At 43.9% G+C, this 16,060-nt stretch overlaps 1 protein-coding gene across 2 annotated transcripts in view; it reads left to right on the forward strand.

Annotated features, from left to right (window-relative positions):
* Positions 1-13,836, forward strand: part of DENND5B (DENN domain containing 5B) — a 107,941-nt gene extending 94,105 nt beyond the window's left edge. For both annotated transcript variants that reach the window (XM_021539994.3, XM_021539995.3), the window contains 9 exons: positions 1,259-1,387; positions 2,100-2,221; positions 4,142-4,287; positions 5,928-6,046; positions 7,062-7,249; positions 7,900-7,982; positions 8,128-8,254; positions 9,002-9,176; positions 9,917-13,836. In XM_021539994.3, coding sequence (XP_021395669.2) covers positions 1,259-1,387; positions 2,100-2,221; positions 4,142-4,287; positions 5,928-6,046; positions 7,062-7,249; positions 7,900-7,982; positions 8,128-8,254; positions 9,002-9,176; positions 9,917-10,100 — 1,273 coding nt within the window. In that variant the 3' untranslated portion in view covers positions 10,101-13,836. The remainder of the gene's footprint in view (positions 1-1,258; positions 1,388-2,099; positions 2,222-4,141; positions 4,288-5,927; positions 6,047-7,061; positions 7,250-7,899; positions 7,983-8,127; positions 8,255-9,001; positions 9,177-9,916) is intronic.
* Positions 13,837-16,060: the final 2,224 nt, after the last annotated feature.

Below are 16,060 nucleotides of genomic sequence, written 5' to 3' on the forward strand. Positions count from 1 at the left end.
AGTTCTTCTTTGCAAATTTGCCCTAAAGGTTCTGGGCCTGGTCCGTTAGAGGCTCTATAAACAAGAGTAGTTTTCTCAAATGATGCAGGGACTAAATATAACACAAAGCACCCACTTGGGTGTAACAGATGGGGGAAAGCACGAGACTGTAGTAGTCAATGTAAAAAGCATCAGTCACAGCACGACTTTGTTGGATTTCCTTTGGAGTAAATATTGCCACATTCCCCAACACTCAGCAATGCGTGGAGGGCTGTCAAGGAACTTGCAGGAGTTGGACAGTAAATTGCAACTGGGATTAGTTCAGACTTCAGCTGATGGTACTTGGAGTCTGCCATGGAGATTTGCAGGGCTGAATTGCCTGTGCTTGAATTGCATTTAACATGCAGACTGCATGAAAATTAAGAAATTTGAGCCTTTTCTTTCCCCTGCTGAAAACTGTTACTCGTTTTTCTTGTTTTTTATTTAACCAAGTATGGAGTTTTTGGAAGCAACTTTGTCCTGCTGTGGCAGTTCTCTTCCTCTTCTAAAACTCCCTGTGCTGTAAAGCTAGAGTTCTTGGCAATCTCCAAATTGAAATGTGGGAATCTTAAAAATAAAAAAAAAAAGCATAACTGTAGAAGAAAGCCCCTATGGAACAGTTCTGCTTTCCTACAGATGAAACATATGGAGGGCTGTTCAAATCATCACTTACAGGAAGGCCTCTTATATCCCTAAAAATGTGATTTTGCTTGCAGCTTCTTGCTGCTGTTTTTGCCTCAGCAGTCCTGCTTTTCTCATTGCTGCTGCCCTCAAGGGGGGGTTGTTAGAACCTTCAGAGCCACTGTGGCTTGGAGAAACTCTCAGGACACGTGTTTGTCCTCTGCCCTCCCAGACACACCCATTATAGTCAGCAGCTTGAGGGGCAGCTGAGATGTAAGTGGGTCTCAAAAGGTGCCTGCTTTTTTAAGTGTTAGCAGTGCCCCTGAGAGCACCTACCTCAGGCAGTGCAGGGGTAAGCAGGTTTACCCCTCCTCACCTCGGCCAGGCAGCCACAGAGCAGCTCCTATGGGCAGCCATGCCCAGGAAAAGCTGCCTGGGGCTGCCAGGGATCTCATTGCCACAGTGCAGGGTTCTGGGGGCCCTGCTGGGGATCTATCCAGAAATTATGTCAGAAGACATTTTCCAGTTCACCTGCTGCATCATCACACTGGATGTTGCCATTTGAAGCATGCAGAATTTTTATGATTCATCTATTTATTTTCTTCCCCACACATTTCAGACATGTTCAGAACATGAGCGAGATAAAGACTGATGTGGGGCGAGCCCGAGCCTGGATAAGACTTTCTCTGGAGAAGAAACTTCTGTCTCAGCACCTGAAGCAGCTGCTTTCCAACCAGGCACTTGCAAAGTAAGCCAGCTCTTTTCTTCAGACCTTCACTTTCACTCTGTGAAGGTGGTGTCTCAAGGTGCTGCTGCGTGGGGTACAGCCAAGCACCCTGTTTGGGTACTGTGGTTTCCAGCTAGAAGCGATTAAGGGCAGGGGGAAGCTGGCAGGTTGTCTGTGCCCACCCAGCAGGGCAAAAGTCTGCTCATCTACAGGGAAAGCACATCACAGGTTTCAGGAATGAGGCATTAGCTCTTGATCAGATCCCTGCACTGATCCAAGTGCCACTGCAGCCCTAGAGATCCTTGAACTGACAGAGTGGTGGGAGGACCCCAGCTGCTGCTTGGCGAGTTCTGCTGGGTTTTCTGTCGCAGTGGGGAAGCAAAGGAAGATGATGTTGGGACCATTCCACAGTGGGAAGGTATGGGGAAGAAATGAGGTTGCTGTGTGTTGCTTCAGATCTGCTGCTGTTTTTACCTGTGCTTTGCAGCAAACCCCAAACTGAAATGAGCTCAGTAGCCTTGCTGTGGGAGCGTGGAGCCAAGAGTGCTCTGTAAAACATCTGTGCCACATGTACATGCCCTCTATGGGTCTCAAACAGCTTCTGTTGCTGGAGAGTCATACCTCCCATTAAGAACTACTCTTCATTTGGTGCTTTGAGATTCAAACACCTTTTAAGATACGTTGTGCTTTTTCAACAGCAACAACAAAAATGCCATGTGCTTGTTTCTCCCAGGAAACTTTACAAGCGTTACGCTTTCCTGCGCTGTGAAGAAGAACGAGAACAGTTTCTGTATCACCTGCTCTCACTCAATGCTGTGGATTACTTCTGCTTCACAAGCGTCTTCACTACAATCAGTGAGTTGGAGAATCAATTTTTTTCCCCCCTGACTAAAAATTAGTTGCTGTCATGGTTTGTAAGAGATGATGTTGCCGGTGCCTGAGTAGCTGAGACCTTGGTTGTTGCTGCAGGGCTCCTGGGTGCTTGGTGTTGCTCTGGGAAACCAGCTGAGAGCCAAGGTTGTGTGGGAGTGCTCTGGATAAGAGCATTGGACAAAGGAAAGTAATCAGCAGGGAGTGCTGCTCTCTGTAGATTTTCTTTCAGATTCTCTCCCAGACAAGTCCTCCACCTCCTAATGCTTCTTTCTGGCCTTCATTAAGTTGCATCCTAGCAGTATGCTCTCCTCAGACCGAGGAGGAGATGGAAGATTGGAGGATGAAATACTTTGTGCTCCTCTTTGTATCTTAAATCTCTTTTTGTCTCTTCTTAAATGCCAGAAAGATTGCCTTTCTCACTCTCTCTTGAAAGAAGAGCAGAGATCGGATTGATAACTGGAAATTAATCTTTGTCTCTCCAGTACTGGACAATGCAGAAAAAGCAAGATCCCATTAGACGACCTAATTATTTGAATTCACCTGGGCAGCCATTATTTTTAATTTTCCTGCCTGTTCAGAGTGAAGTGAGACAGGTTTTACATGGTGTGAAAACAGGCACTCATTCTACTTTTTCTCCTTTTAAAGCAATAAATCCCTCAGAACTAGTGCAGCACAAAGATTTATTCACCCTTGATTACTTTATTTCTGTGGGGCATCCAGCTTAACAGCTTTCTCCTGTAGGACAAGTGCTTGGAATTTGAGGGTATTTTTTTTTTGAGTGCAGTATGATTGGCTGGCACACAAATGTAAAAGAAGCTGGCTTAGCTTCCCCAGTCAAAAAGGCAGCTTGTGAAACATATGGGGAGAGTGGGTCTTACAGTGCAGGAGGTGCAGTGTCAGAGTCAAATCCAAATTGGGGTGGGTGGCAGTCCTTGTCTTCAGCATGTATGGGAGGTACAGATTTAAAAGCAGAAGAGTAAGAGAATACGAACAAGAAATAAGAATAAAAAGGGGCATGTCCACAGAACACACACAAGAACTGAGAATCTGGCTGTGGTGTTGGCAGTCATGCCAGCATTTCCTATCACAGCCTTTCAGTACTTAAAGGGGGCCTGTACAAAAGATGGGAACAAATATTTTATCATTTACCTGTTGTAGTAGGTACTTTCAGGGGTACAAAGGTACAAAAGATGGGAACAAATATTTTATCATTACCTGTTGCAGTAGGTACTTTCAGTACTTGAAGGGGTACAAAAGATGGGAACAAATATTTTATCATTTACCTGTTGTAGGTACTTTCAGGGGTACAAAAGTACAAAAGATGGGAACAAATATTTTATCATTTACCTGTTTCAGTAGGTACTTTCAGGGGTACAAAAGTACAAAAGATGGGAACAAATATTTTATCATTTACCTGTTTCAGTAGGTACTTTCAGTACTTGAAGGGGTAGAAAAGTACAAAAGATGGGAGCAAATATTTTATCATTTACCTGTTACAATAGGACAAGGAGTGATGCTTTTAAACTAAAAGGGGGTCAGTTTAGGTTAGATATAGGGAAGGTTTTTACATTTTGGGTAGTGAGACTGTGGCGCAGTGGGATGGGATGGGATGCCCCATCCCTGGTAGCATTGAAGGTCAGCTTGGACGGGGCTGGGAGCAGTCTGGTCGGGTTGAAGATGGCCCTGCTGACTGCAGGGGGATTGGACTGGATGTCTTGCAAAGGCTTCCAAACCAGGCTGTGGATGACGGTGCCGCTCCTGCCTGTGCCCCATCTGCCGCGGGGCCGCAGCTCCACCGTGCGGCACCGCCGCCCTCCGCCCCAAAACTGCGTTTGCTCTAAGGGAAAAAGAAAATAGATCAAGACTGACGTACTTCCCCTCCCCGTCTCTGCCTGTTCTCAGTGATCCCTTACAGGTCAGTGATAATTCCCATCAAGAAACTAAGCAATGCGATAACCACATCAAACCCGTGGATATGTGTGTCAGGAGAGCTGGGAGATAGTGGTGTCATGCAGATACCTAAAAACCACCTAGAAATGACGTTTGAGGTGAGTACAGTGCTCTTCGTGTCTTCCTTACAATTTGAAACATGCTGCCGAATAAATGTTCATTTGTTAGGAGTTTTTTAAGAGCACGGCATTTCAGATTCTGATTTTTCAGGGTCTCACTGTAGGTTCAATTATGTACAGGAAAATAGCCTGCCCCTCTTGTGTGAGAGGAGGGTTTCCTGTCAGCACACACCACTTTTAAGCACAGGCCTTGCTGCTGTCCCTGTCCAGCCCAGAATTCCTCACCTTGCCTGTCTATTTCCATGTCTCATTCCCTTCAACACTGCCTTGCCTAATTTTCCCTTTCAGTGCTTATTTCCAGTTCCTCATCTCCCTTCCAAGTTTCTTTTCCCTTCTTTCGCTGTCTTTCCACTAAGCACCACCCAGGTCCCTTTTGACCTCTGGCCAGTCCCAAATATCTTCTGAGCCCATTGTCTGGCACTGCTCTTCAACATCCCAGCCTCAGGTGCTGTCTGTGGCACACCAGGAGCTGCCATCCCCCCTGGGCTCTCTCCCCTAGGCTTGCTGGGGTTTTCTCTTTGCTTTCCCCTCTGCTTTCCCACCCAGCAATTACAGGTTGGCTCGGTGCCATGCCAAAGCAGCTGGTAGTGGGAATTGCAGGGAAAGCCCCATCAAGCTCCTCTAGCTCTGGGCTGTACCACATCCATTAAGGAGTGATTTTGTAGGAAAATCTGCTACTGAAATTGAGGTTGTATCCACTGAGCATATGTAGACTGATCTTCAACAACAATAGCAAAAAAAAGCCTCTTGCCAAATGTAGGTTGATTTTGACAAAGAGAGGATATTTTTGAGATAAATGCCTACGTCTTGTTCACATATTACCATTTTGTAGAAAAGATCTCCAGGCTTCTAACAGGCAAAATGACATATTTAGATATTTGTAAGGACCATATTGATTCTGTTCTGGATTATTCCTCTGGCTGAAGCTTTCCTAAAATATCAACTTGGGTAGCCACCCACTTGTAGAAAATGTCAGCCCAAGCTGCTTGTTTGACAGCATCAGAAGCAGTGAAAACCAAGGTCTTTCAAGGGAAGTGTTTAAGTGACATTAACAGATGTTGTCAGCCCCACCTACAATTACATCTTGCACTGGAATTCACAGTGCTTTGTTTTCCTTCTTCTGTGTCTTTGTGATGCTGAGTCTCATGTTAGTGATTTTTGTTTGGGCCAACAATAAGCAAATCAATCTGAGAAAATAATAAAGGATCTAGGGACTGCTGCATAGTGTGTAGTGAGTCAGCTGAAGGTCGGTATGCTCCAAATGGATTTTTGAAAAGCTGTTTGTATTGAAGATTTATTTCTTCTGCAAAAGCACACCTTTTTATCACCTTACTCAGAAATGTGTAATTAATACTTCTCAGAAATATTCAGAGTGCTCCCAACTAAGAACATAATCTCTCCACAAGCTTTTAACAGTTTTATTTCTTTTCTCCTGTCTTTAAAGAATTATGCTGCTTTTGAAAATGCTCTGAGTGTTTGGTCGAAAATACTTGTGCTAAAAAAAAAAAAAACCTAGAAAACTGAATAAAAACCTATATTTGACCATATGCATGCATGGGGTTGGGGATGTGTGTTGTCTGTTCTTTTTTAAATGAAGCAAAAACTGTTACTCATTTCAGTGCCAGAACTTGGGGAAGCTGACAACTGTTCAGATTGGTCATGACAACTCAGGGCTACTGGCCAAGTGGCTAGTTGATTGTGTCATGGTCAGGAATGAAATAACAGGACACACGTACAAGTAAGCAATGTCATAATTTTCCTTGTCTGAAATTCTTGTTGAATTTAGAGAAAGCAAGAAGGCATTCACCTTCTCCTTAACTCTGTTTGGGGCTGATTTGGGTGCCTGATAGGGTTGGGTTGGTCTCCCCCACCCCTGGTTCTCTCATTTCAGTAGCCCAAGTTGAAATCGGATAATCTGATAACTATTAAATGAGACTTGAGTGTAGGATTTTCTTTGCATCTTTCTGAGACAGGACAGACAGTATGGATACTTTTGAAGTGATTTGTATGTTTGTGTCTAATAATTGGATCTCTTGATTTGAAGTAGTGTGGTAAAATTGTACACAAATTAATTCTTTAAACTCCAAGAGCCAAAATGATGCTCTGGGGGAAATAGCAAGTAAATAAAAAGTTTTGATGATTTCTTAATCTTATGTTGAGCACATACCCCTGTGTCAAAATGGTCTCCTAATTCACCATTGGTTTTACAAAAGGTGGCTAAGCAGGCAAAATTTTTTTTAAAAATGTGAACTTGGAAAACTGCAATGCAGAGTTGGCCACAGTGTATAGGGGAAAGTAGAACATGGGATAAAATGGGTATGGATATGTACATGGATTTCATTAGGGCTGTGTGTGGGATCCAAAGCTACAGCAGTAAAATGTGAGGTGAGGTCTGAGTATGAGATGTCACAGCCTCAACTGGGTGGAAATTCTATGGGGATTTGGTTGTTGATCATCACAACACTCTTAAAGGCTGCATATCAGTTGCAGCTGCAAGTGCAAAATAACTTGGCAGAAAAGATGTGGATCATAAAATACGTGTGTGACCCAAGCTTTGCATATTTCCCTGTTTCTAAGGATGACCAGTTGTGGTGCAGGGACTGCTCCTGCAGAGCTCTGCTTGGTGAGCATTTCCTGGGAGCAGTGTTCCCTGCCTGTTAGCTGTGTTTGTTGGGTGCCAGCTGTCCCCCAGCTTTGAGACCAGGCTGCAGGGTGTGTGTGGCTGACCTGTGCTTGTCCTGGGCACGCTGCAGGTTCCCCTGTGGGCGGTGGCTGGGAAAAGGCGTGGATGATGGCAGCCTGGAGCGAATCCTCATTGGAGAGCTGGTGTCCTCCGCGGCTGACGAAGAGCTGGGCAAGCAGTGCCGCACCCCGCCCCAGCAGAAGTCTCCTACCATGACTCGGCGGCTGAGCATCACTTCCCTCACAGGGAGGAACACCAGTAAGTCCTTGCCTTCCTCTCCAGGGTCATAGGGAAGGGGTCTGCTGCCAGCTGCTGGGAAAAAAAGCTTCTGTGAACAGGAGGTTCATCCTGAAGCAAGGTTTGGTGCAAAGCAGCAGCTGCAAGCTGATGAGCTTTTCCTGCCCTCCGTGGTTGGTGTTGGCTCTGTGATGTACATGTTGCCTATTTCAATGTCCCCTTTTGACTGTTGAGAGATAATCATCTCTTTCTTTGGGGCATAGAGATACGAGATGAGGGAGGAGGGGGCAGCAGAATTTGCAGTAGCTGATGCTGCTCAGCCTCCCAGCTCACGTTGCAGTCTGTGGGAAGATAGGCCTCTCTGAGGGCAGCTCAGAGCTTGATGTGGCTGCTGGGAGCTGCCTTCTGGCAAAGCTTATCTCTGCAGGGACCCTAGGGCACTTCAACCTCGCATCCCTAAATTAACTTTTATGAGTAACTGCACTTGGCTGCAACAGGACACGGGACTGTGAGGGTCACAAGAGGCATTCTCTGCTAAGACACAGAGATTGGACAGTGTAGATCCTGTTCATACATCTGTCCAGGTCCTGTAAAATTAGAGGACATGAGTGCTGAACTATCAAGCAAGCAAAGCTTAACCTTCAGCTAGTCTGCTCTCCATCATTTCACAGAGCCTAATACGGGGCAGATCCAAGAGGGAATCGGGGAAGCCGTGAACAACATTGTAAAACACTTCCACAAGCCAGAGAAAGAGGTAATTCCTACTTTTCATTACTTGCCTGCAAATTTTGATAAACAGAAATGGCACTGAAGTACCAGTAGATATGCTACCTTTAAGTCTGAAGTTTCTGTCATGCAAACAAGGCGAGTTGTACTTACCTGCTCTCCCTTTTCCACAGAGAGGGAGCCTTACCATTCTGTTGTGTGGAGAAAATGGTCTGGTTGCAGCACTGGAGCAGGTCTTCCACCATGGATTCAAATCAGCTCGCATTTTCCATAAGAATGTCTTCATCTGGGATTTTATAGGTAAGCTGGTATATGATTTGGAGGAGAAGGTTTGGGGGAAAATGACTCCTCACACACAAACCTTGGATTCTTATCAGCTAGGGTGCTATTTATCCTGCTAAGCACCTGTTCCAGGTTGCTTGAGTCAATGAGAAACCCAATGGCAGGGGAAAAGTACTAAACTCTGTGCAAGAGAAGAGTGTGAGTCTGTGCAGAAGTTTGAGTGCCTAGTTCAAACAGCTGCTTTCCTGGGAGAAACAAGATAGGCTGGAGGTTGGGGTAGAGGAGCTATCAGTGTTAGCGGGAGAGCTAGGAAAGAGCAGGAAGTGAAAGGTTTGGATTCCTGGTTTATGAGAACTCTCCTCATCATTGCACTGGCAACCCTTACCTGTAGGCCTATGTAGGGCTAATTTAAGATGTACTTCCTCCCTTAGAACAGGCTTGCAGGCAGAGATGCTCAGCCTGAGGGTAAGTGCTTACTCAGAAAAAGTGAAAAATCAATGCTGATGGTATCACAGTGAAACCATTGAGGGGTGCTTTGGTGCTGCTCTTTGATGCTACCTGTGTTAGACATCAACCAGACTGACCAGTGCTATGCCATGGCAAAGGTGGAGGTGACCACCTACCTGTGGTCTTCAGAGTCAGGAATTCACAGATAAACTGTGGAATAGCTCTCAGAAGGTTGGTTTTTTAAAGATTCCCTTGTGTGAGTCTGTGTCACAATGAAGTGCTTCTTCTCACTGGGTTCTGATGTTCTCCCTACCACAGAGAAAGCTGTTGCTTACTTTGAAACCAGTGATCACATTGGAGACAATGAGGAGGCCCTTTTGCTTCAAAGATCTTCATGCAAAACCTTCTGTCATTATGTCAATGCCATCAATACAGCTCCAAGGAACATTGGAAAGGATGGCAAATTCCAGATCCTGGTTTGCCTGGGGACAAGGTACCAAACTGCTCTCCATTATGTGTGTCCTCTGGCATTAAACTAGAAGAATATTTTCCCACCTTATTACCTTTAGTTTTCCATTTTAAGCCATCTCACATCTATCTATAATCCAGTGCCTATTTTAGGCAGCTTTAGTACTGCATCAAAAATTTCAGCAAAGAAGCACTAATAATACATGGCTAGTGTCTAAACTGCTAAAAATGTTTTGAGCTTTTTTTATAGCTGTTAGCTTGACAGTTAGCTTGTGAAAATTGGACGCCTGTTATAATTTTGGCAGAACTGTTCTAGAGGAACCTTTCTTTCCTAATAGGGCACTTTCTGCCTTGCACTTGGAGAGGGGCAGGAGGGTGGGACTTAGTTGTATTTTGGAGGGTAGAAGTTGGTGTATCTAGAAATAAGTGCCATTTTTGTCATACCTGTCTGGATACTTGGAAAACCAGTTGGCAAACAGTCTGTCAGATTTTCCTCAGGTTTTACTTTCACTGTTCCTGATCTGAAAATGTTCCTGAATTTTACCAATGTCCAGTTCTGCTAATAGCTTTCAATTTTCATTTCTACAGTAGGTAGTATTTCACTAACCAAATCAAAGGTTGCAATTACGCAGCAAACTTGTACATGCAAACAACACCCACCACTCACCAAAAGGGGCTGCATGTTTTGGGTTGTGCTCTTGGAGAAGAATTCCAGTGTGATATCTGTGGTAATTGCTAAAACAATTCCTGTCCTGCCCTTTTCAGGGACCACTTGCTGTCTCAGTGGATCCCGCTGCTGGCGGAGTGCCCGCCCATCACGAGGATGTACGAGGAGAATGCTCTCCTCCGGGACCGCATGACTGTCAACTCCCTTATCCGAGTCCTACAGACATTGCAAGACTTCAACATCATCCTAGAAGGATCGCTCATTAAAGGAGTGGATGTTTAGCATGGCTTTGCTGAGAACTTCATTACTCCTTTCCCAAACAAGCAAACCACAATTGGAGACCTGTCAGGACTTGAATGCCATGGTAGTGCACCACTGTAAAGCAAAGCTGCTGGTGGAAGCAGGATTGGGAAGAACAGTTTGTGCCTGATGGGGACTGGCCTCTAAAGCTGCAGAAAGCTAAGATGCAGTATTGTAGTTTATTTGAAACAAAAATTTAGTACAAAAAAAATAGAGTATTTTCATGTGTTAGATGTGTGTAAATATCCTATCTTTCTTTAAGAAATTATATTACTCTAAGAAATTTTTCTTAGAGTGAATGTTCTTGTTCTGACTATGAGTAGCTTAAACCCAGGGGAAGGACGTGGGGAGGGAGGGAAGGACCAAGGTGGGAAGGGATGCCGCTACTTGCTTGTGGGGAAGAAGCCAATCAATGTGTAAATACAGCGCAAACTCAGCAGGGCTTTTTTCAGGTATTGCAAATTAATACAGCAAATATCCCTATGTAGCCATTGTGATTGTGTCACTCTTGGAAAAGCTGTAAGCATATGCTGGTTTACCCTGCTGTACATGGTCTCTCTTAGTTTGTTGTTTGTTCAAAGACTCGCCTTCCCATGCATGGAAGTAGTGAGTCGCTATTTTTTTTTTCTATAAGGTGTTTTGTGTCACTCCTGTTGATCTCCAAAAGGGGAAACAAGTGCTGGAATGCTTAAACACTGGAGAGAAGGACTGCTGTCAGCCTTAGAGCCTGAGAGGATGTAACACCTGTTGAAGCCTTGCTGTTGCAGCCTGAGATGGGGAATGGTGGCTTGCTTGACTCAGTGTGTCCCTTCCCTGTCTGGATGTTCTCATGATTCACCCTCAGCCAGTTTGTGTTGTGGATGACCTTTTTTTTCCTCATGATGAGGTGTTTGGTTTATGCCAAATTCTTGCTGTACTTGAGAAGAATAATTGCTGTAGAGCCACAAATGCTGCTGTTACTGTGCTACCAAACTGTATCAGCTGTCTTTGAAATGCTGACAGGTCTTCCTTTACCCTGAAGAATGAATATTCCTAGGGGAGTACAGGATCTTGGATCACTTTTTTTAATTATCCAGCTACAAAAAGAAAAGGAATCGAGCAAAAGGAGGGAAAAAAGTAATCTCACATTGGTGTTTTGAGGCTTCTCTCCTACACTCTTTCCAGTTAATATGTTACTGATACAGTGCATATATGGAGATATATAGCTCTTGAGGAGGAGCTGGGAGCAACTGTATGATGCAAATTGAATAAGAGATTATATTAACATCATGCAGTAAATACAGAGTGTATTTTCCATTCTTGTGGATGGGAGTTGGAAGGGTCTGAAGACACAGTTAGCCTCACCTGGTTTTAATTTTTGGACATTAGTTTAAATACAGGTTTTTGTTTTCACTTGTTTATTCCCTACAATCTTGGGTATTTGGTCAGTGGATTCTTTGGAGGTCTCACTGTCAGCTGGGGCTTGGGAAAGGCCCCTGACTGGTTCTGTGAGTGTGTTGCCTTGCACTGTGCTCTCTAGTGGCATTAGGAGGGGCTTGGCAGTGGTGGACAGTGGCAGGTCTTGGCATAGTATGCACATGGTGGAAAGAGGGATGGGACATAAGGAAAAGGAAGGAGAATGAAAATTAGGGTTTGCTTTCTCACCTGCCTTTTGTCAAGCTTCTTTACTTTCCTGTGGTCCTTCTGCTGCTCGATTCTTAGAACAGCACTCACTTCAGTGTCAAAGTGTCATGTCAGACTCCCAACCAGAAGAAAACTCTTCATGTAACTCATTGGAGAGTTTTATGTTATAGAAGTCTTTTTGTTTCTAAGAAAGAAGTAAAATAACACTGTCAAGGAGCCTTCCACTTTAATGAGGGTTCCAGCTTTCAATAACCATTCTTTCCTCCTGAGCTTGTGCTTCCTTAAACTGACTGAACTCATCCCAAACACTGCAGGCAGTACTGCCATGTCACTGCTGTAGGTGTGAGTAACTAATGTAAAGGCTGTGAATGGTGTCTTGAGTTAGTAGCCAGAGCCCACAGCCGTGTGACATCTCTTACGTTTCCAGAAATGTGAAATTTGGGGTGTTAGGATTTTCTGTGTGGCCAGGCATGTCTGCTTAGAGTCAGCAGATGATGCATGACAACTCTTCAGCAGCAATTGAAAATGTGTCCCTGTACTTAACTATCAATGAATTATACATTTAGCTCCAGAAACCATGTGGCAGCATTATTTGGTAATGACTGCTTAGGATGTTTTGTTTTTTATTACAACTTAGGCCTTTCATGTCTAATGACTGCTGTACAGGATTTTTTTCACGCCCAGCCCAGTCTAAGTGATTTTCATTTTGCTGAAATAACCACCTCTTTAGCTTTTGTATTTCTTCACAGCATCATCTGCATTTGCAGGCTGGATGCTTCCCAAAGTACACTGCTGCAGACTTCTCCAAAGGCTATGTCTGACTGGAGCACTCATAACATTCATCTGACATGACAAGGGTTAAGTGCAAGCAGGATAAAGGAGAAATGTAGGTACCTCTAAAGGTCATTCATTTAAATGAATAAACCACACACAGAGAAAAAAGGCAATAACTACATTAAGTCTTTCTTAAGTTAAAAGAAATCAAAACCTGAGAATTTTTAAAATTCAGATCAGGGCCTTTCCCCATTCCAGGCTACATTAAGAAACCTTTAGCACTTAACACAACTTCACCTCAGCTTTTTCAGCAAGTGTTGACTTGTTTGGTTTTGTCAGGTTTCACATCATATTAATAATAATACAGAAAAAATTATGTATGTCTCATGTTTCCTTGTAGGCAATAAATCACCCCAAGATATGTTGAAAGGGGCACAGCTGAGTGCCTCAGATTCCTGGAGTAGTTATTTGACAACCCTGGGAGAATGGTTCTTCATAGTGAATTTTTATTCTACCATGTATATTTTTTTTTTTTAGTGGACTACTTTTGTTGATTGGAAACTGTGAGGTTTTTTTTCTGTAAGGTTTACAGAAATCATTCTACCCACTAGAATGGTGAGAAACCCATCAGGATTCTTCTAAGCTAACACAGTTTTTACTTCAGCGATAAAGCACCTTCTTTGGTTGAGAAAGGGAATCTTGGAAAAGACCAAAGCTCTCTGGTATCTGCTTTGTAAAAACACAAAACAAATTCTTATCCAATGCCCATCTGCAGATGTCTGAGTTTGCATAGTCCAGTTGTACTAACAGCCAGCATGGTAACTTGAGGGAGTCAGAGAATCTAATGCCTCACTATGTACAAAATGTGTATTTATAATTCTCTGAAATAAATGCAGTTGTACTGTTTAGTGAAAAATCTACTCATGTTTATTCCAAGTTGGTTTGTGTAATTAGCTCTCGTTGTTCAAAAACGTGTTTTTAGGGTAGTTGCGCGGCAGCCTGTTGGAGAAAATTCCTTCTTTCAATCAAATGAAGGTGCACATTGTGAGGGGAAATCTTGTGTGTTACACTTGAAATGTACAAATGTGCCCTGTATAGCTTAAAATGATCCCTAAATGTCTCCATTAAGTATATTTTGTCTTTGCATCATTACTAATGGAATAGGAACTGGATTATTTTCAAGACAACATTAGTAAAAGTATTGTTATATCAAGCACTTTAACATACACACCACAAACCAACATGGGTTTTTCAGGTTTTGAAGTACATTGAAATACAGCTTTTCATGCTATGTCCTTTACAAATAAAACTGTGAGAATAATGGTTGGTGTCACTTTCTCCTTGCAGAGGAACCAAGAGATTTGGGTCTCAAGCTGAGGAGCTGATCTGAGCCTGGAGGGAATAAACTGAACAGAATGATTCAGCTGGTGGTGACTCTGGTACTGGGAACTTGCTGGAGCAAAGCTGGGGAGAAGGGGGTGTAAGGGACTGTTCCCAAAACCAGCCCTTCTGCCTCCCCTGACACAAAGGGGAGGCAGAGAGACCATGCTGAGCCCCAGCAGCTCTTTATTCCAAGGCTTGGGTGGAAAATGTGGCTGATTACAGGGAAGAAATGGGATCATAGTGAAGCTGAGCTCTTTCCAGGGTGGCAACCAGGATTTCTTTGCCCTTGGTTGTCTGGAGGAGTGGGGAGGAGGAGAGTGGGATTAACTTGTAGCAAAGGGTCTCTTTCCTATATTGATATGAGTTGCTCTGATATTTGAACTCGGGGTTAGAATGCTGGGATGAAGCTCATGCACTCCTTTCTTTTCAGGTAGCATGTTGTGGAAGAAGGAGGGTTAATGGGTAAGAGAGCAGTGGATGCCTACAACAAAAAAGGTGCAAGAAAAAAAAAAAAAGATAGTGAAATGTCCCCAGTTCTAAGCTGGACTGGATTTTCAGAAATTTCCCCCATGTCCCTGCCAGCTTCAGATATGCTGGAATTGGCAGAAAGAGGATAATTTTTGGAAACTTGGACAGTTTGAAATGCAGAGCCCTGCATGTGTGTGTGTGCATAGCATGTGTGAGGTGTGGCATGTCTGTTCATTTATTTTCACTCTCTGTTTTGAAGAGGCAGAGAATCCCAGGAGAGGACTGAAAGTCTCAGAGCTTGGGACCATATATGTGGGAATCCTGAAATATATTGTGTGATGATACTGGTGCTTATCAACATTATAGATGTGAATAAAATCTATAGAGCTGCTTATTGTCAAATGTCAGTAGGTGGGGTGGCCACACCTTTATGCTTCCTTACTAAATGTGTGTAAATTAGAGATAGTGAGGTCTGACATCTTAAAGGCAGTCAGTGCTTGAAGTAGGACAGAACTAAGCTTGTCCAGGTGAGCAAGTGCAAGTAACTTCCTCTCCACTGTGCTGTTGTTAATGCAGTCTGGGAGCATGGCAGTGTTTTCGGAAAGGAGGAATAGAAGAAAACTGGTATGGGTAGGAGTTGAAATAGCTCATCAATCTACTTTGTTCCTTCCCAGAATTTCAGGTAAACTTGTTTAATTAAAAAAAAAAAAAAAAAAATGTGTTCAGTGAAATGGTGAGTGAAACTGCTTCCCTGGCTGTCATCCAATCAGCTCAGAGGCTGAGGATCCTGTTGCTGCAGTCAGGGAGCATTTCATTGCTGACATTCCTGATTTCTCTCCTGCTATTCCATCAGCCATGTATCATAAGCTGTTTTGAGCCCAGCACAGGGTGTGAAGAGAATGGGAAAATTCCTGTACGGGTCTGCTATCTGGTGGCTAGTTATGGTAAGCTCTCTGCTGAAGCCACTGCAGAGCTGATTTGTCAGTGGGGAGCTGTGGTTCTGCAGGAAGGCTTGACACTTCACAGGGCCCATCTGCATTCCCTGCAGACCTCACAGGGCATCTCAGATCCTCTGAATGGACTTCCTCTGTCAGAATGTCACCAGGCAAATTATTTTCACCTTGAACCAAGCCCACTTTTGTCCTGAGGGGAGGGAGGGAAAAACCTTTGGAGGAAGCACAGCCAACCCTCCTGATCCTTACCTGCAGTGTATTTTTCATGCTGAAAAGGAGCTCACTGCTAAGTGATCTAATGACTACCATGTTACCATTCAGTAATGGATTCAGTGGGGTCCATAAATGTAAAATAGTTGTAGTTTGCATAAGAGATACTCAGGTGTTCACACCAGTCACTGTGTAGTAGAATAATCTGAAAGAGATGTCCCCATGTTCACACAGGACTTTGTGGCAGATTTTCCCCTGCTCCCACGGCCAGCTTATACAAGTCTAAACTAAAATTAAACTCAATAGCAGCCAGATACTGAGTTTGGTGCCCTGCAAGCCTTGCATTCTCCTGCTTTCAAGGAGAGGTTTCCACAAAGGCTGGTGCTAGCCTAGGAAAGCCATTTCCCTTACCCTGCCCCTGCAGCCAGTGGGAAGAGATTGACTCCTTCAGTAGGCCATGCAAGGAGAAACCTCACTTAGCTGCTTTTAATTACGCCTAATGAAGTCCAACAGAGGCAGCTTGCCCTTGGA

The sequence above is a fragment of the Lonchura striata genome, chromosome 5 (assembly GCF_046129695.1).
Source record: "Lonchura striata isolate bLonStr1 chromosome 5, bLonStr1.mat, whole genome shotgun sequence".
Lineage (NCBI taxonomy): Eukaryota > Metazoa > Chordata > Aves > Passeriformes > Estrildidae > Lonchura > Lonchura striata.